This window comes from Harpia harpyja, chromosome 17, assembly GCF_026419915.1.
Source record: "Harpia harpyja isolate bHarHar1 chromosome 17, bHarHar1 primary haplotype, whole genome shotgun sequence".
In the NCBI taxonomy this organism is placed as follows: Eukaryota; Metazoa; Chordata; class Aves; order Accipitriformes; family Accipitridae; genus Harpia; species Harpia harpyja.
Window position 1 is genome coordinate 864,176 of NC_068956.1, and position 21,107 is coordinate 885,282.

Here is a 21,107-nt window from a genome sequence, read left to right on the forward strand (position 1 = left end):
GAAGAGGGGGGGCCTTGCACCACCTCGTACGGCTCCTGCCCAAACTGCTTCACCCCGTGGCCCGGCTCTCCCCGGCAGGCGCAGCCCCCCACGGCTCCCGGCATGCCTCAGAGCCCCCAAATCTGGTGTATTTTCTTGAAAATTGAGTTTATTAGAAAAGACAACGCACCGCCGCAGTGTTGGGCAGAGCCAGCGCTGCCCTGGCAGCCGCTGCATCTCTCCAGCCCCCCGGGCAGCTTTACCTTGAAGCCCCCCTGCCCCATGCAGCCCCCCCCGCCGGAATGGCCACGGCAGAAGCAGCTTCACCAAACCACACCCCAGGGCCCCAGAGCCGTGGTGGGCGAGGGCTCTTCCCCAGTGTCCTCCCAGTTCCTCAGGCTCTGGTTTGCTGTGGCCACGGCGGAATCAGATCATCCACTGGTCCTGATCCTGCTCTGCCCCCTCCATGTCCACCTGGGAAGGGGGAAGGTTTAAGACACGCCTGCACCACCACCAGAGCAGGGGCCAGGCTGTTCCCAACAGCCAGCCCTTCCCTCTCCTCCCAAAGGCAGGGAGACCCGGAGAGGGACCCGCTGGGGGCAGAGGGAGGAGACAACCCCCCGGGGTTCACCCTCGACCCCCCCACTTCAGGGTCCCGGTGGGGCAGGGACATGGGCTGGCACCCCCAGCCCCGTTATTTACCTCGTTGATCTCCCCGTCATCGGGAGACTCGTTATAATCGTTCATCTCGTCCATATCCTGCATGTCCTCGTCGTCCTCCGAGTCCTCTTCGCTATCTTCGTCGTCCTCGTCGTCCTCCTCCTCCTCCTCGTCGTAATGCTGTGGATACGACAGCTCCAGCGCCCCCGCCAGCCCCCCCCACCCCGTGCCCAACCCCTGCGGCTTCCCCCCCCATCCTCATGCAGGGGTGGGGGCCCCCCGACCCACCCGCAGCACCACACCCACCTCGGACGCTGGCTTTCCTATGGGCACCAGGTTGTTGTCCTTCTCGGCTATGCTCTGGAGCTGGGGAGGGAAGAGAGAGGGAGGGGGGAGGCAGGTGAGCACCCCGACAGCTCCACGACACCCCGGCACGGCTCCCCGGTGGCAAAGCAGCCCTTCCCGCTTGGCTGCCAGCCCCTCGAGCACTTGCACCACTTCCTAATGGCAGCTAATCCCGGCTGGCAGCTGCCAGAGGAGTTTTTCTGCCCCCATCCCGTCCCCAGGCAGGGGCAGGCAGGGAAGAGCAGCTGCAGGCAGCTGCCTGCGCTCTCTGGCACAAGGCAGGGTGGCCCCGACGACGCAGCACCTGCCCCGGGGGCGAAGGGGTGTCCCTGCGCTCGGCCTGAGAAGACTTAAGCAGAGCTCAAACACAAAGTTTTTCTGTTTTCTTTATAAAAAAAGAACACAAACATGAGGTGTCTGCTTAGGCAGACGAGCGCAACCCCTGCAGGTAATTAAAGCTCAATTAAAGCACTCCAGCACCTCCCACCCAGAGGGACTCGGAACTTCTCCCAGGTGCTGACATTTTAATTATGGATCGAAATGATTTTATTTAATTAGAAGAATTTAATCACTGAGCTATTTTCTTTTTTTAAACTTTAATCAAAGAGATGTTGTTTTTCCCCACACTCAGGAGTGGCCATAGGGCCGTGGCACCGAGCCACACTCACAGTGTGGGGCAGAGAAATCCCCACCTGCCTTCCTCTGGAAAAGGTTAATTTATTAATCGGGGGCTGCTGAGGGAGCCTTGGTTCAGCCCCAGCTCTTTAATCAACCCCCACCACACACAACAGGGAGCTCCGGGCTGCGGTGGGAAACAAGGGAAGGGCCCACGCGGAGCCGGTGCAGCAGAGGGATTGTGGCAACAAGACCACTGGCTGGCTGCGAGGCCGGCGGTGCCCGAAACGGCAGCACCGGCTCAGGGGTCCTCCAAAAAACCTTCAAAGAAAAGGCAGAAACGGTGAAAACGGCTGGGGGAATGGTGTGCGGGACCTGCCCTGCGCCCCGGGAGGACCGCAGCGAGCACGGCGGTTGTCTCCGGTGTGCCGCAGGACACCGGGCAGTGGGGCCGAGACCCCCCCCCGGCCTGGAGACCCTGGTTCCCCCCCCCCCCGCCCAGCCAGGCCTGGTGCAGCCGGGGGGCTGAAGCGCAGTCAGCACCTCTGCTTCCTTCAGCGGGGCAGCGGGGGAACACCCCCCCCCCACCCCAATCCCACCTCACGGGGTCCCGGACCCCAGAGACCCCCCCCCCAGCCCCCTCATCCCCCCCAGCCCCTGACGCCCGGTGCCCCGCTCCCCCCGGCCCCACAGAGACCCCCCCTCCCCGGGGCCCACCCAGGCCTGGTGCTGCTGCTCCTGCTGCTGCAGCTCGGTCTCGTCCACGCAGGGCCGGTCGAGGTTGAACCACAGAGACTCGGTAACGCGGGGCAGCAGCGAGGGGAACAGCGTGGACATGGCGGGGGAGGGGGGGGGGAATACCGACACCGGGAACTGGGCAGGCCGCTACCGGCCGCCGACCCGGAAGTATAACCCAGCCCGCGTCCCACCGGAAACAGTTTGGGGGGTGTGTGTGGTGGCTGTCCCGCACGGAGCATGCGCGGCGGGGATGGCGAGGCCACGCCCACATATCCACAGGAGGCGGGGCGGGGAAGGGGGCGGAGTCAGCGCCGCGCCGTGCGGCGTGATTGACAGCTCGGGGTGTCTGGCCCCCCCCGCCCCCCCCCGGGGCATCTGCGACCCATGGCGGGTATGTGACCCCCCCGCGGTATCTGTGACCCCCACCCGGGGCATCTGTGACCCCAAGCGAGGGGTATCTGCCCCCCCCCCCCCTCCCCGGGCAATTGTGACCCCCAGAGGCATGTCTGCCCCCCCACCTTGTGTCACCCCCGAAGTATCTGCCCCCCCCCAGGGTATCGGTCTGCCCCCGGTATCTACCCCAGGGATATCTGCCCCCCTCCTCCCCCCCCGCGGGGCACGTCTGACACTTGGGGGGGCTTTTGCCCCCCCCCCATGGGTGACCCACGAAGGCTATCTGCCCCCCCCCCCCCCGGACAGGGGTACCTGCCCCCCCCCCCGGCGGCATCTGTGACCCTACAGGGGTACCAGCCCCCCCCCGGGGGTCTCTCTTACCTGCTGGGGTGCCGTCCCCCCCCCCCCAGGGCATCCATGGTGACCCTGCAGTGCTGGGAAAGGCATGGGGGGGGGGGGGGGTGTCGGGGCATGTGGCTACCTGCCCACCCTGCCCGCCCCCCCCGCCCCCGCAGGGGATGGAAAGGGAAAAACCCAGCCACGAGTGGATTTTGGCTGACGCTGGCCCCAGCCTGGCGCCGAAAGGACGGATTCTGCCTCCACGTGGGACCGGGGAGGGGGGGCGGGGGGTGTGTGTGTGTCTGGGGGGGGGGGGGGTGTCAATCCAGAGCAGAGTGGGGTGGCGGAGCCCAGCACCCCATCCCATTCGTGCCCCACAGACGTTGCCCGCCCCACCGAGCCCCACGCCGGCGGTGGGTAACGTCCCGTGATTGGCGGCCAAGGGTTGCGCCGCGCGGCGACCTTTGGGATAAGCCACGCTCGCCCGGCGGCACGCGGCACCCAGCACCCCTCCAGGTAAGAGCCCCGACCCCCCCACTCACCCCCCACCCCCCCCCCCCACCGGCGGTCCCGGTCGAGGGTTGTGGGTGATGGCGTGCCGCCAGGCTCCCACGTGGGGCACGGGGGGGTACTTTATCCCCGCCGGCACCCTGTTCCCTCGGTATTCCGCCGTCCTCACCCCTCTCCGTTGCCACCGGCAGGACCATGGTGGCCGCCTGGGTGCTGCTGGCCCTCCTGGCCTGGCCGGTTCCCGCCACGGCCGCCACGGTACGAGACTCGCTGCTCAACGTCTGCATGGACGCCAAGCACCATAAAACGGCCCCCGGCCCCGAGGGGCAGCTCTACGGGCAGGTAGGGTCTTCACCCACCCGCGGCACCCGGTGTGGGATCACCGGACCGGATCGCGGCGGTGCCGGGGGGGGGGTGCCGTCTGCCCCGCCGTGGTCTCCATCACCCGCTGCCGCTTCCCCACGTGTACCGCCGGTGCTCTGCCCGGCGCGTCTACCCCCCGTGTCCCCCCCCCAGCCCCCCTCACCCCACGCCCGGGGAAGCACCGGCAGGTTCCGGCTGAGCCCCGGCTGTCCCGGCACAGTGCACTCCCTGGAAGGATAACGCCTGCTGCACCGCCAACACCAGCGTGCAAGCCCACCAGGACCAGTCCTACCTGTACAACTTCAACTGGGACCACTGCGGGATCATGCCGGAGAAGTGCAAACGGCACTTCATCCAGGACACGTGTCTCTACGAGTGCTCCCCCAACCTGGGACCCTGGATCAAGCCGGTGGGTGCAGACCCCCGCCTCCCCCCCCCCCCCCCCCCAGCGTCCCCTCCACCTTCACCCACCTGCCGGAAGGCTGGGAGGTCCCCGGAGTGAACTGGGATGAACTGGGGTACCCCCGCAGGCGGACAGCAGCTGGCGTAAGGAACGGATCCTGTATGTGCCGCTGTGCCTGGAGGACTGCGAGCAGTGGTGGGAGGACTGCCAGAACGCCGTCACCTGCAAGGTCAACTGGCACAAGGGCTGGAACTGGACCACAGGTCAGTGGGGGGGCGCGGGACCCCCCCCCTCCCATCTCGCCGCAGGGGAATCGGCTGCGTCCCCCCCACCTCGGTGGCTGTGAGCGGGTCTGGGGGTGCCCGAGGGTTCCCCGTGGAGGTGGGGGGGGGGGGGTGCTGGCAGCCGGGTGGGGGTCCGCCAGGGTCAACCCCAAAGGCAGCAGGACCCCAATACCCCTCCACGCGCAGGGGAACGACCCCCCCCCCCCGCCGCACACACTTCTCACCGCAACCCCCCCCCCAACCCCCAGGCGTCAACCAGTGTCCCCGAGGCACCTCGTGCCAGAAATTCCGGTACGTCTTCCCGACGCCGGCCGACCTCTGCCAGCGGATCTGGTCCCACTCCTACCGTTACACCTCCTACCGCCGCGGCAGCGGCCGCTGCATCCAGATGTGGTTCAACCCCTCGCAGGGGAACCCCAACGTCGCCGTGGCGCGGTATTACGCCCAAGCCAACACCGCCGCCGCCGCCGTCGCCGCAGCCCCCACCGGCTCTCCGCTTTCGCGCCTGCTGGCCTTGCTGCCCCCCGCTCTCCTCGCCCTGCTCTGAGCTGCAGGCAGGAGCACGTTGGGGAGGGGGGGGGCGTCCGTCTGCCCCGTGGCCCCCTCCCCACCATGGGACACCCCCAAGCTGTACAGGCTGCTCCCCCCTGCTTCCCCCCCCCCCCCAGCATGTGGCTGGTGAATAAATGCTTCTGCCCCACTCGGTGTCGGGGTGCTGTGGGGATGGGGGGGGGGGGCAGTGGGATGGGATGGGGGAGGCTTGGGAGGGGAGGGGGGTCTGGTCCTGCTCCTCTTGGGGGGGTGAAACCCCGTTTAACTGGACCGACCCCCTGGGCTGTGTGGTGTCACCCCCCCAAACCGCCCTGCCTGGCAAAGCGGGGGGCACGGGGCTCCCCGCTGCCGGGACACACGTGGAGGGGGTCACGACACGGGACCCCCCGCGAAGGCGTCCCAGGCGCCCACCGCAGCTCTCGGAGCCCGGGGGGGTCACCGGCACCCCGGGGTGTGCAGGGTGCGACTGGGGCAATGAGGGGGAAAATGGGAGGGGGGGGGTGTCCCGGGGACCCCCAGCGCCAGCTCTGCTTGTCCTGAGGTGGGGGGGGGGGACACGGGACAACACACGGCTGTCGCGGGGGTCCTGCCGGCCGGCAGCCCACCCGGCTGCCGGGGGTGTGTGTGGGGGGGCTCGCCCACGTCCCCACGGACTCCCACCCCATGGCGTGCCCCTCCGCGGGCTGGGGGGGGGGGGGGGGTGCGCGGACCTGCAGACAAAGCGGGGTGCAGCCATCCCGGCCCCCCCGGCGACCACGGAGCGGGGGGGTGCGTGGGGTGCGTGTGTCCCCCGATCCCGAGTGCAGCCGTTCCCGCGCCAAACCGCGCACCCCCCCCTTCTTCTTTCTTTGAGCCCCCCCCCAGGCTCCACGTTCCCGCTCCGCCCCCCCCCCCCGCTTCTCCCCGCCCCCTCCCTCCCTCCTCCCTCCTCCCTCCCGGTGCTGCCCCCGCCCGCCCAGCGCGGAGCGCGGTCCCCGGTGATCGGAGCATGGCGGGTGCGGGGGGGTCGCCGCCGCCGCCTCCTCCTCCGCCGCCGCCGCCGTGGTACCACCGGGACCTGAGCCGGGCCGCCGCCGAGGAGCAGCTGGCCCGGGCCGGGCGGGACGGCAGCTTCCTGGTGCGGGACAGCGAGAGCGTGGCGGGGGCCTACGCGCTCTGTCTGCTGTGAGTGGGGGGGGGACGAACGGGGGGGGTGCTGGGGGAGGGGGGGATTTTGGCGGGGGGGGGTGCGGGGGAGCGCTGAGTGGGGTGCTGGGGGACACGGGTGGGGTGTCCGCGGAGGGGGGGGGGGGGGCACCGGCACTATGGAGGGGGGAATGGGTACGGGGGGGGGGACAAGCGCTGGGAGCGGGGAGGGGTCTGGGGGGGGGTGCAGGGGGGGACTGGCACTGCTGGGGGATGGGGCATCCGCTCCGGGCTGGGGGTCCTGGGGGGCCGGGCACTGACAGATAGACTGGGGGGGGCTCTGGGGGAGGAGGGGGAGAGTGGGCTGGGGGTCCCCCGGGCACTGGGGGGGGATGCTGGGCACTGGCAGGGGACAGGCACTGTGGGGAGCAGGGCTGGCTCCGGGGGGGGGGGGCTGGGGCACCCACCCTGCCACCGTGGGGGTCTGCGAGGACAGGGGGGCTTGGCCCCCGCCCTGCACTCTTGGGGTCCGTGAGCCACCCCGTGGGGTTGGGGGGGCACCGGCCCCTGCCCTCATCTCTGGCAGGGCCCCCAGCCCAGGGGGCTGTCGGGGGAGGACGACACACGGCTCGGTGCCCGTGGGTCACGCTGGGGGGCTCGTGGCTGGTGCCGGTCCACGGGCGAGTGCCGACAGCCCCCGGCTGTTGCCACCCCCTGCCCGGTGGCCGTGCCGGCCCTGGGGCTGAGCGTTGCGGTGGCACCGGGGCAGCAGCCCAGCCATCACGGAGCAGCGGATCCCGGCCGCCCCACCGTCCCCGGGGGGCTTGCCGGCACCTCGGCGTGTTGGCAGCGCGGCTCAGCACCGTGCCGGGGGGATCCCGGGGCGCGCCGCCGGCTCTGCTCGGGGCCGGCGGCTTGCGCCAGCGCCGGGACCTTGATGTGGTTGTGGGGCAGGCGGTGCGGCACGGCGGCGAGGGCACCTCGAAATGAGGCTTTTCTGCTCCCCGAGAGCCCGTGGGCGCCGACAGCCGCTGGATCCTCATGGCAAATGAGGGAGAACCAGGAGTCCGCCGCGAGCCGGCCTGCCCTGGCCTGGGGCTGTGCCGTGTGCCGCGCTGGCGCAGGGCGTGCGGCCTCCGCGGTGGCCCTGTCCTCCTTCCCCGTGGCCGGTGGCTCCCGCAAATTTGGTTTCCCGGCCACGTGGGCGCAGCGTGGCCGTGGCCGCCGGATCCCCGCCACGAAGCCAGGGTGGCGAGCGGCACCGGCGGCACGACGCCGGGATAGCACGCCTCGCCCCTGCAAATACTGGTGACTGGTGGTGCCACGGGGCTGGGGGACGCATCGGGGGTACCTGGGTGGGTGTCAGGGGGCTGCAGCGGGGTCTTGGCGCAGGTGCTGGGGTAAGAGGGGTGCCGGCCCCGGCATCTCCCCTCGCCTGGGGATGCCACGGCGGGCGGCTGCGCCGGACCCTGCCGTGGCGACGACCGGTGGGGGTCCCTGCCCGGGTCGGTGGGCAGGAGCGTGCCGCAGTCCCACCGAGCAGCCCTCTTGCCGGCGCGGGGGCGGCCGGGGCTGCTGGGCTCGTCGGCAGCGGCCGCCGCCGGGGCCTAAAAATAACTGCGGGGGCAGGAGGAGGAAAGGGAACTGCGCCGGGATCCCGGCAGCGCCGTCTTCCTTTAACCCTCCTGCCGACGCGCCACGGCCTCCGCCGAGCCAGCCACGGCACAACCACGGCACAACCGGGCTTCGCCGGAGCAGGCGGTGCCAGCACGCGGCGGTGGCACCCCGGGGAGCGCCGGCATGGACAGTCCCCGTGGGGTGTCCCAGGAGAGGGTGGGGGGCCGGAGCCCCCATCCTGGCTTTCCGCTGGTTTGTGGGGACGGCGGTGCCAGGGTGGTGCCGGCGGGCGCGTGGTGCCCCCCTCGCCGGGGTGCCTGGACCCCGCTCCTGGTGGAGGAGGGTGGTGGGTGCCCTCCTCTCCGGGGGGGCAGGTGGCGGTGGGTGCGCGGGTGGTCCCCGCTGTGCCGGCCGGGCCGTGGCGGGATGCCGGCTGGCGCGGCAGAGGCGGCGGGGAGCCCTGGCGCTCGCCGGCAGCCGCGCTCCCACATAATGGCTCTTTGTGCCGGCAGCCCCGGCATGAGCCCGGCGCTCCCCGGCCTCCTGGCATTACTTACCAAAATAGCAGCCGTGAGCGGTGCGGGGCTGGGCATCTGGGGGGGGTGCCCCCCCCCCCCCGCGGGATGGCGCCTGTGGGGGTCACCCCCCAGCTGGGGTCCCCCATACTGACCCCTGTGCTGGGGGTCCCTATAGGCCCCCTGCCCAAGGTTACCCGTAGAGACCCCCCTGTGCTTCCCCCCCAGCTGGGGTTCTTCCTATGGGCTCCCCTTTGCCCCCCCAGTTTGGGGTTCCCCATATTGACCCTGTGCTGGGGTTCCCCATACAGCCCCCCATCACCCCCCCCCTTGGGGTTTCTGCTGTGGAGACCCTGACTGTGCTTTAGGGCTTCCCACAGAGACCCCTTGTGCTCCCCTCCCCAGCTGGGGGTCTCTGTGTGCACCCCCCCAATCCCACCAACTGGGGGTCCCCATACAGAGCCCCCTGACACCAGTTGGGGGTCTCCCATGCTAACCCCCCCCCCCCAGGACTCCTTTGAGTTGGGAACCCCCCAGATCCCTCAGCGGCGGTTTCCCATATGGACCCCCTTACCTCCCCCCAGCAGGATTTTCTATACAGGGCCCCCTAGCAGGTTCCCGTTCAGCCCCCCCTCAGCTGGGGGGTTCCCCATGGCCCCCCCATGACCCCTGGCTGACCACTGGGGCACCCAGGAGCAGCCCCAGTGCTGGGGGAGCCGGTGCTGCACCCCTGGGGTGCTGGGGGAGGATGGGGACCAGGTGCCATGGGGAGCGGGCTGGCACCAGGGGACCCAGCACCGTGACGAGTGGGGTGACGCCGGGGGACCCGGTGCTGCAGGGCACGGCACCCCCTCCGGGGGCACGGCGTGGTGGCAGTGGGACGCGTCCTGGTCCCCCAGCCCTGCGATGGGGTGCCACCGGAGCAGGGGACACGGCAGCCGAGCTGACAGGTGGCCCTGGCGCGGTGACAGCCGCCTCTGTGTTCACGGTGACCTCCACGAGTGCCGTGGCCGGGGGCCAGCCCGCGAGCCACCGTCCCTGCCGCTGGCACTGGTGTTGGGGGGGAGTCTGGCCGTGCCGGTGGTCCCCGGCTCCTGGTGTCACCCTGCTGCGGAGGGGACGCGCCCGGGGTCCCGGTCCTGCTCCCCGTGCCCGCTGGCGTCGGCACCCCCGTCTCTCAGCGCCGCCCGTCACCCCCTGCCCCGGGATCGCGTCCCCGGTTCCTGTGAGCTTCCATTGAAAAATAAATTGCTTCCTGGCCTCCCAGCTGCCAGCGGCTGCCTGCTCCTGCCTGCGGTGCGGGCAGGGGACGCCCGCTCCGGCGCACCGACGGGCAGCGGAGCTGGGACCGTGGCATGGCATGGGGCAGGCTGCGGCACTGCCTGGGGACGTGGGGGTGTTGGATGTGGGGGCCCCCTTGGAGCAAGCGGGGGGTCACTCTGGGACCCCCAGCACCCATCTGGGACCCCCGGCACCCCTCCCGCAGGCATTTTCCCGTGGGAGCTGGGCTGAGACCTGGCAGCTCGTTGCATGCCATAGGTAATGGTGGTACCGGAGCTCCTTCCCGCTGTGGATGCTCGTGCCTAGCCGGCGGCATGAGGGTCCCACGGGACGGGTGCCTGGCGTCCCCCCCGGGTCTAGGGGGGGCCGTGCAGGCAGATGGGGGGATGCCATGTGTGTCCCCCCGGCATCCTCTGCCTGACACCCCCCCCCGTCCCGGCTGCCTGCAGGTTCCAGAAGCACGTCCACACCTACCGCATCCTGCCCGACGAGGAGGATTTCCTGGCCGTGCAGGTGGGCATTGCCCCCCCGCGCCATGACACGGACCACCCCCCGCCTCTTTGGGAGCAGGGGCACCCCTTTATGGGAAGCAGTGGTTTTGGGGGTGGTCCTGGCGTGGGCTGCGGGAGGTCTGGGTGCCGGGACCCCCAACCCGCACCCAGCTCCTTGCTGGGGATGCTGGTTGGGGGGGTGGGCTGGTGCTGGGTGGGCGCAGCACCCCATTGAGAGCTCCCTGCCCCCCGCCTCTCCCGTGGGGCTGGGTGCGGGGAGCGGGGCTCGGCCTCGGCCCTGCGCCACGAGCGTGCCCGGCTCTCCGGCACGGCCGGGCGATTCGGCAGCACCCATTTTGGCCGGCCGTCGTCGCCGGGTATTTTTAGAGCAACAGAAACCCCTTTGTGCCGTCCGGGCAGGCAGGAAAAAGCCGCCCCCGGGAGGGAGGAGGCCGAGGGATGGCTGCTGCCTGTTGCCTGCTGCCTGCACCCTGCCAGCCCTGCCGGCACGCAGCCACGGCACTGCGGCGGGCTGCCACGTGCACCGGACCCCGCTCCCCACGGGGCTCAGCTTTGGGGCTCCCAGGGTCAGCCCCCCCCCCCCCCCCATCTTGTATGGGGGAGGGTGTCCCTGCATGGGGTGGGGGTCCGGGTGACCCCGCCGGCAGGCGCTGAGGGTCCCCGTGTCCCCGCAGACGTCGCAGGGGGTGCAGGTGAGACGCTTCAAGACGCTGAGCGAGCTGATCGCCCTGTACCTGCAGCCCAACCAGGGGCTGGTCTGCACCCTCCTCTTCCCCGTCGAGAGGGAGAAGGAGAAGGAGAACGCGGAGGAGAGGGACTACTCGGGTACGGCAGGGTGACCCGGGTGAGCGGACGGGGTCCCGGGACCCCCGGTCCCCGTCAGGGCTGTGACCGACCCCCCCCCCCCCCCCGCCATCGCCCCGTTGCAGATGGAGAGGATGAAAAGCCGCCGTTACCGCCGCGCTCCGGCTCCACCAGCTTCTCCAGCACCTCGGCAGGGCTCAGCCCCGCCGGCCTGGGGCCAACTGTGCCGGAGGGGACGGCGGAGAGGTGAGGGGCTTCACCCCTGCCCGTCCCCTGCCCGTCCCTGCCGGCTCTTCACCCTCCGGGCTCCCTCCCTGCAGCACCAACGGCCTGAGCAGCATCTCCCACGAGTACCTGAAGGGCAGCTACTCGCTGGACCTGGAGGCGGTGAAGGGGGGGGCCAGCAGCCTCCCCCACCTCAACAAGACCCTCGTCACCTCCTGCAAACGGCTGCACAGGTGGGTGCCGGGCACCGGGACGGACAGACGGACGGACAGACGACCGGCCGTGCCGCCTGCCGAGCCCATTCCTCTCTCCCTCCCCAGCGAGGTGGACAAGGTGCTGGCGGGGCTGGAGATCCTCTCCAAGGTGTTTGACCAGCAGAGCTCCCCCATGGTCTCCAAAATCCTGCAGCAGGTGAGGGGCTGCCATCCCCCCCACGTGCGGGGGCTGTGCCCACGGACACGCCACGGCACCGTCCACGGGGACGCGTGGGTGGTGGGAAAGCCAGCGGAGAAACACCCACCCGTCCTGCCCTGTCCCACAGTGCTGGGGGGGGTCGTGCCCTTCTGGGGGGCTGGGGTGGATCTGGGGGTCCCATCCTGCCCTGTCCCACAGTGCTGGGGGGGGTCGTGCCCTTCTGGGGGGCTGGGGTGGATCCAGGGGTCCCGTCCTGCCCCGTCCCACGGTGCCGGGGGGTCGTGCCCTTCTGGGGGGCTGGGGTGGATCTGGGGGTGCCGTGGCGGTGCCGGGGCCGGCTGTGACATGCCGGGGGGTTTCAGACGGCGGGGCAAAGCGGGGAGCAGGAGCTGGAGAGCCTGGTGCTGAAGCTCTCGGTGCTGAAGGATTTCCTCTCCAGCATCGAGAAGAAGGTGAGGCCAGGGGTGCCGGGGTGGGGGTCCCGCCGTGGGGGTCTGTGCCGGGTCCTGCGCCAGGGTATGGTCAGGGCGCAATCCGGTTGGTGCCGGGGCCAAAACAAGCCGCTTGGGTGGCACGGAGGGGACCCCGTGGGTGGGAGGGGTTGGGGGGCTGGGGGTCGCGGTGCCCGGCGCTCGGCTGATGCTGCCGCCGGCTCTGCCAGGCGCTGAAAGCCCTGCAGGAGATGAGCTCGGCCACCCCCGCCGCCCCCCCCCAGCCCCTTTCCCGCAAGGCCAAGAGCATCCCGGTGCAGACCTTCGAGGTGAGTCCCGACCCCCCCCTCCCCGCGCTTGAAGGGTCCCCCGGGGGGGAATTTCGGCATCGACCGAACATACCCGGTGTCCCGCCGCAGGTGAAGCTGGACGTCACCCTGGGGGACCTGACCAAGATCGGCAAGTCGCAGAAGTACACGCTGAGCGTGGACGTGGAGGGGGGGAAGCTGGTGGTGCTGAAGAAGCAGAAGGACTCCCAGGAGGATTGGAACACCTTCACCCACGACAAGAGTGAGAGGGGGGGCGTGCGGCGGTGGGGACTGGGCTGGGGGTCCCTGCACCTCAGGCTGGCGGCTGGGGCTGAGTTTGCGCTGGAGCAGAGCGGGGAGCGTCCCCATGGGGCTCGGTGGTGGGGTGGGAGCAGCTGGTTGTCCCCATCCTGGGTGTCCCTCCACCCTGGGTGTCCCCCAGAGCCTGGGCGCTGGGGTGGGGGGGCACGGTGCCCAGCCGGAGCCCAGCACTCCCCCCCCCCACCCCACCACCTCTCCCTGCTCTCCCCTAGTCCGGCAGCTGATCAAGTCGCAGCGGGTGCAGAACAAACTGGGCATCGTTTTCGAGAAGGAAAAGGATAAAACGCAACGGAAAGACTTCGTTTTCGTCAGTGCCCGGGTGGGTCGCGCTCGGCCGGGATGGGGGGGTGAGGAAGGAGTGTCTCTCATAGGGATGGGGGGGTGCAGGACTTAACCCCCGGTCCCTCATGGGGGCTTGGGGATGGGTGCTGGGTGCCCGGTGGTTGGGGGACGTCCCCAGGGTGGTCCCTGCCCAGTCCCCTGTGCCCAAGAGGTGCCGAGTTTGGCCGAGCCGAATCACGGGGGCTGGAGGTGGCTGGGGGGGCCCCATCCTGGCCATGGGAAGCCCCTTGCCCCTGCTCACTGCCTCCCCCCCGCAGAAGCGGGAGGCTTTCTGCCAGCTCCTGCAGCTGATGAAGAACAAGCATTCCCACCAGGACGAGCCTGACATGATCTCCATCTTCATCGGCACCTGGAACATGGGTGAGCGGGGCCGGGGGGGGGCCCGCTGCAGGGGGCCGAGCCCCTGGGGTCCCCCCCTGACCATGCTGCTCCCCCCTGTCCCACCTGCACCGCAGGCAGCGTGCCCCCACCCAAGAGCATCACGTCGTGGTTCACCTCCAAGGGTTTGGGAAAGACGCTGGACGAGGTGACGGTCGCCATCCCCCACGACATTTATGTCTTCGGCACCCAGGAGAATTCCCTGGGGGACAAGGAGTGGGTGGATTTCCTCCGCGCCGTGCTGAAGGACTTCACGGAGGTCGAGTACCGCCCGGTAAGAACCCGGGGGTCCTGGGGGCCACGGGATGCAGACACTGGTGGGTGGTGGAGATGGGTGATGCTCGGTGTCCCTCTGGCTCCTGGGGAGGCTGTGGATGCTCCGGCTCTGCCGACGCTGGGTGTTTCGGGCTGGTCTCGTGGTGCTGGGGTGCTGGTGACGGTGGGTATCGCGGGGGAACAGCCCTTGGTGGGAGATGCCGGGGTGAAGGAGGGGGCTTCTGCAACGGTCCGCACCCGAGGGGCACCTTGCACCCAGCTCCCTGGCACCCACGGCATGGGGGGGACAGGGACCCGCTCCTCAGTGTGTGCCGGCAGAAGCGGGGGTCTGACGGTGGCCGTGGGCCCACAGGTGGCCATGCAGTCCCTGTGGAACATCAAGGTGGTGGTACTGGTGAAGCCGGAGCACGAGAACCGCATCAGCCACGTCAGCACCTCCAGCGTCAAGACGGGGATTGCCAACACCCTGGGTAGGGGCCGGAGCTGCCGGGCACGTGGGGGGGGACGCGGGGATGGGGGCACACAGGGTCAGGGTGGGGGTGTGCTGCACGAGGAGGGGTCCTGGTATGTCTGCGTTGCACGGGGGGAGGTCCTGATCTTGCACGTGTTGCACAAAGAGGGGTCCTGCAGCACGTGTGTTGCACGAGGAGGAGTCTGGGCAGGCGGGTGTTGCACGGGGAGGGATTCTGGTGTTGCATGCATTGCACAGGGAGGGGTCCGGGTGTGTGCATTGCACGGGGAGGGGCCCCAGAGCACATGTGTTGCATGAGGAGGGGTCCAGGCACTTGTGCATTGCACGGCAGGGGGGGGGGGGGCTGGTGTTGCATGTGTTGCACAAGGAGAGGTCCCGAAGCACGTGTTGCATGAGGAGGAGCCTGGGTGTGCGTGTGTTGCACAGGGAGGGGTCCCAGAGCTCGTATTGCACAAGGAGGGGTCTGGCTGTGCACGTATTGCACAGGGAGGGGTCCCAGCATGTGTGCATTGCACAAGGAGGGGTCCTGGCGTGTGTGTTGCGCGGAGGGACGTCCTGGTGTTGCGTGTGTTGCACAGGGAGGGGTCCTGGAGCACGTGCGTTGCATGATGAGGAGTCTGGATGCGTGCGCATTGCATGAGGAGGGGTCTGGCCATGTGTGCGTTGCACGAGGAGGGGCCTGAGGGTGTGTGAGTTGCATGAGGAGGGGGCTTGGAGCGCGTGCATTGCACACGGAAGGGTCTGGGTGCATGTGCGTTGCACAGGGAGGGGACCTGGTGTTGCACGTGTTGCACAAGGAGGGGTCCTGGAGCACGCGCGTTGCACGAGGAGGGGTCTGGGTGCGTGCTGGGAGCCCGGGCAGAGCGCGGGCTGTGGGTGCCGGTGCCGGCAGTCTGGGTGGTGACTGTGCCCCGTCACTGGGACGTGGGGACAGCCGGGTCCCCGTCCCCCCAGGGTGGGCAGCCTGTGGGTCCTGGGGCAGCTGCCCGCCCCGGCCTGATCCTGCCCCCGTGCCCGTGTCCCTGCAGGGAACAAGGGAGCCGTGGGCGTCTCCTTCATGTTCAACGGCACCTCCTTCGGCTTCGTCAACTGCCACCTCACCTCCGGCAACGAGAAGACGGCACGGTGAGCACCCACGCACCGGGATGGGTCTCATCCTGCCCCGGGGCTGTGCAACCCCCGTCCTGGTGCCACCCCCATGTCCCCCACCCCGGGCAGGAGGAACCAGAACTACCTGGACATCCTGCGCCTGCTCTCGCTGGGGGACAAGCAGCTGAGCTCCTTCGACATCTCCCTCCGCTTCACCCACCTCTTCTGGTTCGGGGACCTCAATTATCGCCTGGACATGGACATCCAGGTGCTGGGGAGGGCGGCGTGGTCGGGGGGGGCGGTGAGCTGTTGCTGTGTCCCCCCCCTCGACCCCGTGCCAGCCCCTCTGTCCCACAGGAGATCCTCAACTACATCAGCCGCAAGGAGCTGGAGCCGCTGCTCAAGGTGGATCAGCTCAACCTGGAGAAGGAGAAGCACAAGGTCTTCCTGCGCTTTGGTGAGGGCTGGGGGAGCTTGGGGGTGGATCCGGGGGGGTCAAGCCCCCACTGCTGGGACTGTCCTGACCCCCCTGCTGTCGGTGCAGGCGAGGAGGAGATCACCTTCCCCCCCACCTACCGCTATGAGCGGGGCTCCCGGGACACCTACGTCTGGCACAAGCAGAAGCCCACAGGGGTAGGTGCTAGGGTGAGGTGGGGGGGTTAGGGTCGGGGGGGTGGGACAGGGACCCCAGCCTGACACCCCCAACACACACACACACTCCCTGTCCCTGCCAGGTCCGCACCAACGTGCCGTCCTGGTGTGACCGCATCCTCTGGAAGTCCTACCCCGAGACTCACGTCAACTGCAACGCCTACGGTGAGCTGCGTGTCCCCCTCCTTGGGACACTGTCCCTGCCCCTGCCCCGGGGACAGGCTGCCCCCCCCACCCCAGCCTGACACCCCCCCCATCCCAACTGGCCGCAGGGTGCACGGACGACATCGTCACCAGCGACCACTCGCCTGTCTTTGGCTCCTTCGAGGTGGGGGTGACGTCCCAGTTCGTCTCCAAAAAAGGTGCCTGTGCCCAAGGAGACACCCCGTTCCCCTCCCCGTGGGTCCCATCTCTCCCTCAAGGCAGGGGGGGCTCCCGGGGGGGTCGGTCCTGATGCCTCGACTCTCCCTGGAGGGCTCTCCAAGTCTTCCGAGCAGGCGTACATCGAGTTCGAGAGCATCGAGGCTATCGTGAAGACGGCCAGTCGCACCAAGTTCTTCATCGAGTTTTATTCCACCTGCCTGGAAGGTGAGGGACGGCACCGTGGCGGGGGGGTCCTGGGGGGCGGGTCAGAGGGCTGATGGGGGCTGTGCCGTGTTCCCCCACCCCTCCCCAGAGTTCAAGAAGAGCTTCGAGAACGACAGCCAGAGCAGCGACAACATCAATTTCCTCAAGGTGCAATGGTCATCCCGGCAGCTGCCCACGGTGAGGGAGGGCCGGGGGTGGGCAAGGCTGGTGCTGGGATGGGGGGGGGGGCTGCAGGCAGGGAGACCCCCCCTGCTCCCAGTGCCAGCATCCCGTCCCCTCGCCTGCAGCTGAAGCCCATCCTCTCTGAGATCGAGTACCTGCAGGACCAGCACCTCCTGCTCACCGTCAAATCCCTTGACGGCTACGAGTCCTACGGTGAGTACCCACGCCGGCTCCCCCCCCGGCACCGCACCGCCCTCCCGGGGGGCGTCCCTTGGGGATGCGGACCCCCGACCCCCCCCCAACCCCGCTGCCACCCCCAGGGGAATGCGTCATCGCCCTGAAGTCGATGATCGGCAGCACCGCGCAGCAGTTCCTCACCTACCTGTCGCACCGCGGCGAGGAGACGGGCAACATCCGCGGCTCCATGAAGGTCCGGGTGCCCGCTGAGCGCTTGGGCACCCGCGAGAGGCTCTATGGTGAGGACCCCCCCACACCCTGGGGGGACGGCGGGGACGGGACCCCCCCCCCGCTGAGCCCCCATCCCCTGGCAGAGTGGATCAGCATCGATAAGGATGAGACGGCGGCTGGCAAAGGGAAGGTGCTGCTGGGTGCCAGAGCCAACCAGGACTATGCCAAGTACGGGGGACTGGGCTCGGTGGGGCGGGGGAGAACCAGTGGCCCCCGGCTGGGGGTCCTGGGGGGGGGCCGGGGGGGCTGAAGCATGCCCCAGTGCCGCAGGAGCACAGGCATCGCTCAGAGCATCCCTCTGGGATGGCGTATGTGACGTGGTTGGGGACAGTCCCGGTGCTGGCTCTTATGCCACGTGGGTCAGGGATGGGGGGGCTCGGTGCGTCCGAGAGCGGTGCTGGCCCTGTCCCGGGGGTCTGAGCCCCATCCTGGGGGTCCGAGTCCTGTCCTGGAGGCGGCCGAGCTCCATGGGGCACCCGACACTTCTTGTCACCCAGGTCGGTGGGGCGGAAGCCCGCCGGTGCCGAGCCGCCCGCCGCCGCCGTCCCGGCGAAGCTCCCGGAGGAGCCCGAGAAGGGCAACGCCGCGCCGGCCCCCCGGCCCCCCGCACCGCACCGCGGCACCGCCAGGGACGAGGCCGCCCCGAGCCGGTGAGGGGGGACGTGCAGGGCTGGGGGGGGGGTGACACGACACCCGCCGTCTCCCCCCGCGCCCGGGGGTGCCACGCTCACCCCTGTGCCCGCAGGTCCAAGGCGGAGGCGACGCCGGAGCCGGCGGCGGGGCCGCTGAAGAACAGCTTCAACAACCCGGCGTACTACGTGCTGGAGGGGGTCCCGCACCAGCTGCTGGCAGCCGGGGACCCCGGCAAACCCCCGGCCCCCAAGGCCAAGGTGCAGCTGGCGGTGCCCGAGCGACGACGGCACCCCTCGGCCGGGCAGCCGCCGGCGTGCCGCGGTGAGGAGAGCTCCTCGGACGAGGACGCCGGCACCCTCAACTTGCCGCCGCCGGATTTCCCGCCGCCGCCGCTGCCGCGGGAGCTGGAGCTGCCCCCGAACCCCTTCTACGGCAGCGCCAAGGAGCTGCCGGTGCCCGTCGGGCGCGAGGAGCCCAAACCGCGGCCGGCCGTCGGCGGTGCCGCCTTCGGCGAGTCCCCCCCCGCCCAAGCTGCACCCCCGGCCCCCGCCGTCTGCCAGCGCCGGATTCGGGCTTGAGGGGCCTGGCGGGACTCCCGCTACCGGGGGGCTGCATGGTGCCGGGGGGCTGCCCGCGGCAGGGGGGCTACTGGACGACCGCTCCTGCTCGGTGCTGCAGATGGCCAAGACGCTGAGCGAGGTGGACTACGCCGGCGGGAAGGGGAGGGCGGCCCCCCCCCCCGCCACTGCTGGCCAAGGGGGGGCGGTTGGAGCTGCCCCCCCGCTGCCTGCACCCCGACTACGGCCGCCCCCTCGCCTTCCCCCCCCACTCCATCCGGGAGAGCATCCAGGAGGACCTGGCCGAGGAGGTGGGTGTTTGCGGAGGGGGGAGCGGTCAGGGTGCTGGGACCCCCCCCCCAGCGCCCTCCATCGGGTTTCCCTTTGGGGGGGACGCCGGGGGTGCGCTGAGGGTGTTAGGGTCTGGGACCTTCCACGGCACAGGGTGGTCCCATCCCGGGGGTCCCATCCTGGGGGTCCCCTGGGGTGCGGGGCTGGGGCGACGCAGGGCTGACGGTGCGGGTGCTGCGGCGCAGGCGCTGTGCCAGGCGGGCCGTGGCGTGGGCGCCGTGCCCGGCGTGGGCGAGTGGCTGCGGGCGCTGGGGCTGGAGCGGTACGAGGAGGGGCTGGTGCGCAACGGCTGGGACGACCTGGAGTTCCTCAGGTGAGCAGCCCCCCCACCCCCCGGGCCGGCATGGGGGGGGGACGACCGCCACCCACCTTGCCAGCCCCCGTGGGTCCACGTTCTCCCCAGGGGGTCACAGCGATGCCTGGGTGGGAGCACCCTGCCCTGGGGAGACCCCCTGCCCTGGGGAGACCCCCGTGGGGTGCTGCCCTGGGGGGGTCCCTGCTGCCCCTGGGGGTCCTTGCTGCCCCCCAGGGCTGCGTAGCCCCGCAGGGTGGGTGGGGGGAAGCTGCCTGGGCACCCAGCAACCCAAGTGGGGGCTCCTGCGCCCACTGAGGGGGTACCCCCCATGGGCTGGGGTGCCCCCCAGGGGCTGAGGTACCCCCCCGGGGGCGGCGAGCCCCACAGCTGTGCCCCCCTCCCCAGCGACATCACAGAGGAGGACCTGGAGGAGGCCGGCGTGCTGGACCCCGGCCACAAGCGCGTCCTCCTGGAGAGCCTCCAGCTCCGCAAATAGCCGCGGCCGCGCATTCCGAGCGTCCCGCGGCTGAGCATCCTGCATCCCACGGCCGCGCATCCCGGATCCCACGGCTGAGCATCCCGCATCCGCACATCCCGCCACCACCAGCAGCAGCCGTCACCAGCAGCCGGCGTGAGCACCGGGACCCCCGCGGCCGCCCCCCTCCCCGGGTGCTGGGTAACAGCGGGGTGGGGGGGGATTGGGGGGGCAGGGGGGGCGGCGGGTCCTGGTCAGACAATTTCAGGGGGGTGGGGTCCCCACCGATGGGGCCTCCCCTCGCTTAAGTTATTTCTTATTTATTGAGAGGAGGGACGAGCGTTTGTCTTGTGGGTGGGGGGGGTCCTGCGGGCAGAGGGAGGTTTTTGGGGTGAACCCTGGGGACCTCTGGCTCCCACCGCGGCCCCTCACAGCCGGGGAGGAGGAAGAGGAGGAGAAGGAGGAGGAGGCTCTGAGCAAAGTCGTGTCACAACCCAAGTGCCTTTGTGATGCCCGGCTGGGGCCAAGCTGGGATGTGGGATGGGATGGGATGGGATGGGATGGGATGGGATGGGATGGGATGGGATGGGGGGGCTCTGCCAGCCCCCATAGACAACACCACGCAGAGCTCAGGGAGCCCATCCCCACCTGGGGGTCCCATCCCCACCCGCGGGTCCCGCCGCAGCAGAGCTGGATCAGTGCCTTCGCCCAAACTCCCCCCCAACTCGCCACCACCAGTGCCTCCGGGGCGTCCCCCCCCCCGTCCCCGCTCCCAGTTTGCCCATTAGGTACTTGCTGGATCCATCCCCTCCCAGGGGCTGCGACACCCTCGGTGGCAGCGGGGCTGGCACCCGGGTCCCCCGTGGGTGCTCACCTGGGTCCCCCGCCGTGGGTGCTGACCCAGGTTCCCCCACGGGTGCTCAGCCCCCAGCCTCACCAAGTGCCCTTCCAGGGGGGTCCCCGGGGTGGGGATCCCCCAGCTGTGCCTTCCCCCCTCCCCTTCCTCGCTGGGGTGAGACCCCCCCCAGGCTCTCCCTGTCCCCGACCTCGGCGCCTCAGACCCCCAGCCCTCCCCATCCCCCTGTCCGGCCCCCGCTGCCACTGCTCCGGCTGAGATGAAGGATGGTCCGGACCCCCCCCGGCAGTCCCCCCCCCCGCCCCAGTCCTCCCCTTGTTAGTTAACGGGGCATTTGGTGTGAACTTAATCCTACTAAAAATACTGTCATGTTGTACTCTGTTTTGGTGGTTTTTGTTAAATCATGAGCTATTGTTTTTAATCTTTAATGCAATGGTCATTGTCAACCTCTTGTCGTGTGGAGGGGGGCTTCCCAGGGGAATCACGGGAAGGGGCGGGATGAGGAACCGGGGCCCAGTACAGTCTAGGCTGGTTGTACTGGTCCCACCATGGTCTGTGACCCTCCAGGCTGGCCGTACTGGTCCCAGCACGGTGGGGACCCGGCAGGGGACACTTCTGCTGCCCCATTTGGAAGACCCCCATTCCCCAGCTGTCCCCCCTGCACAGACACCCCCTCCCCATCCCTGACACCCCCCGCAGACCCCGACCCTGGACCCCATCGTCCCCATCGGCGCATCCCGGCACTCCCTTGGACGGAGCATGCTGCGCCGGCACCCTGCA

General features: G+C 70.0%; 4 protein-coding genes across 4 annotated transcripts in view; 3 read left to right on the plus strand and 1 right to left on the minus strand.

Annotated features, from left to right (window-relative positions):
- Positions 1–21,107, plus strand: part of ARAP1 (ArfGAP with RhoGAP domain, ankyrin repeat and PH domain 1) — a 184,971-nt gene that overhangs the window by 2,229 nt on the left and 161,635 nt on the right. The window lies entirely within an intron of this gene.
- Positions 131–2,544, minus strand: ANAPC15 (anaphase promoting complex subunit 15). Its single transcript, XM_052812707.1, has 4 exons — positions 2,317–2,544; positions 946–1,005; positions 682–819; positions 131–453 (listed from the first exon to the last, which is right to left on the minus strand). The coding sequence occupies exons 1-4, from the start codon at positions 2,434–2,436 to the stop codon at positions 406–408; spliced, it is 366 nt and encodes a 121-aa protein (XP_052668667.1). The 5' UTR covers positions 2,437–2,544; the 3' UTR covers positions 131–405.
- LOC128153373 (folate receptor gamma-like) lies at positions 3,644–5,329 on the plus strand. Its single transcript, XM_052812703.1, is given in 6 exon segments — positions 3,644–3,696; positions 3,699–3,751; positions 3,754–3,921; positions 4,163–4,351; positions 4,473–4,608; positions 4,878–5,329. Coding segments are annotated over 6 exon segments (882 nt in total). The 5' UTR covers positions 3,644–3,659; the 3' UTR covers positions 5,177–5,329.
- On the plus strand, positions 6,132–20,611 carry INPPL1 (inositol polyphosphate phosphatase like 1). Its single transcript, XM_052812708.1, is given in 30 exon segments — positions 6,132–6,345; positions 10,169–10,232; positions 10,906–11,056; positions 11,161–11,281; positions 11,356–11,493; positions 11,581–11,671; positions 12,037–12,126; positions 12,336–12,434; positions 12,525–12,675; positions 12,947–13,053; positions 13,334–13,436; positions 13,532–13,728; positions 14,083–14,200; positions 15,231–15,327; positions 15,421–15,559; positions 15,649–15,748; positions 15,836–15,924; positions 16,026–16,107; positions 16,215–16,304; positions 16,417–16,530; positions 16,619–16,707; positions 16,818–16,905; positions 17,013–17,168; positions 17,244–17,328; positions 17,658–17,810; positions 17,906–18,362; positions 18,364–18,534; positions 18,536–18,661; positions 18,887–19,014; positions 19,402–20,611. Coding segments are annotated over 30 exon segments (3,861 nt in total). The 5' UTR covers positions 6,132–6,169; the 3' UTR covers positions 19,493–20,611.

What these genes read in the sequence shown, in the direction of transcription:
- ANAPC15 (XM_052812707.1), bottom strand. Translation starts at nt 2,436, where the DNA reads ATGTCCACGCTGTTCCCCTCGCTGCTGCCCCGCGTTACCGAGTCTCTG. An exon ending in AGCAGCAGCACCAGGCCTGG is followed by an intron (nt 1,006 to 2,316) that starts GTGGGCCCCGGG and finishes TTCCCTCCCCAG; the next exon opens with CTCCAGAGCATAGCCGAGAA. An exon ending in TAGGAAAGCCAGCGTCCGAG is followed by an intron (nt 820 to 945) that starts GTGGGTGTGGTG and finishes TCGTATCCACAG; the next exon opens with CATTACGACGAGGAGGAGGA.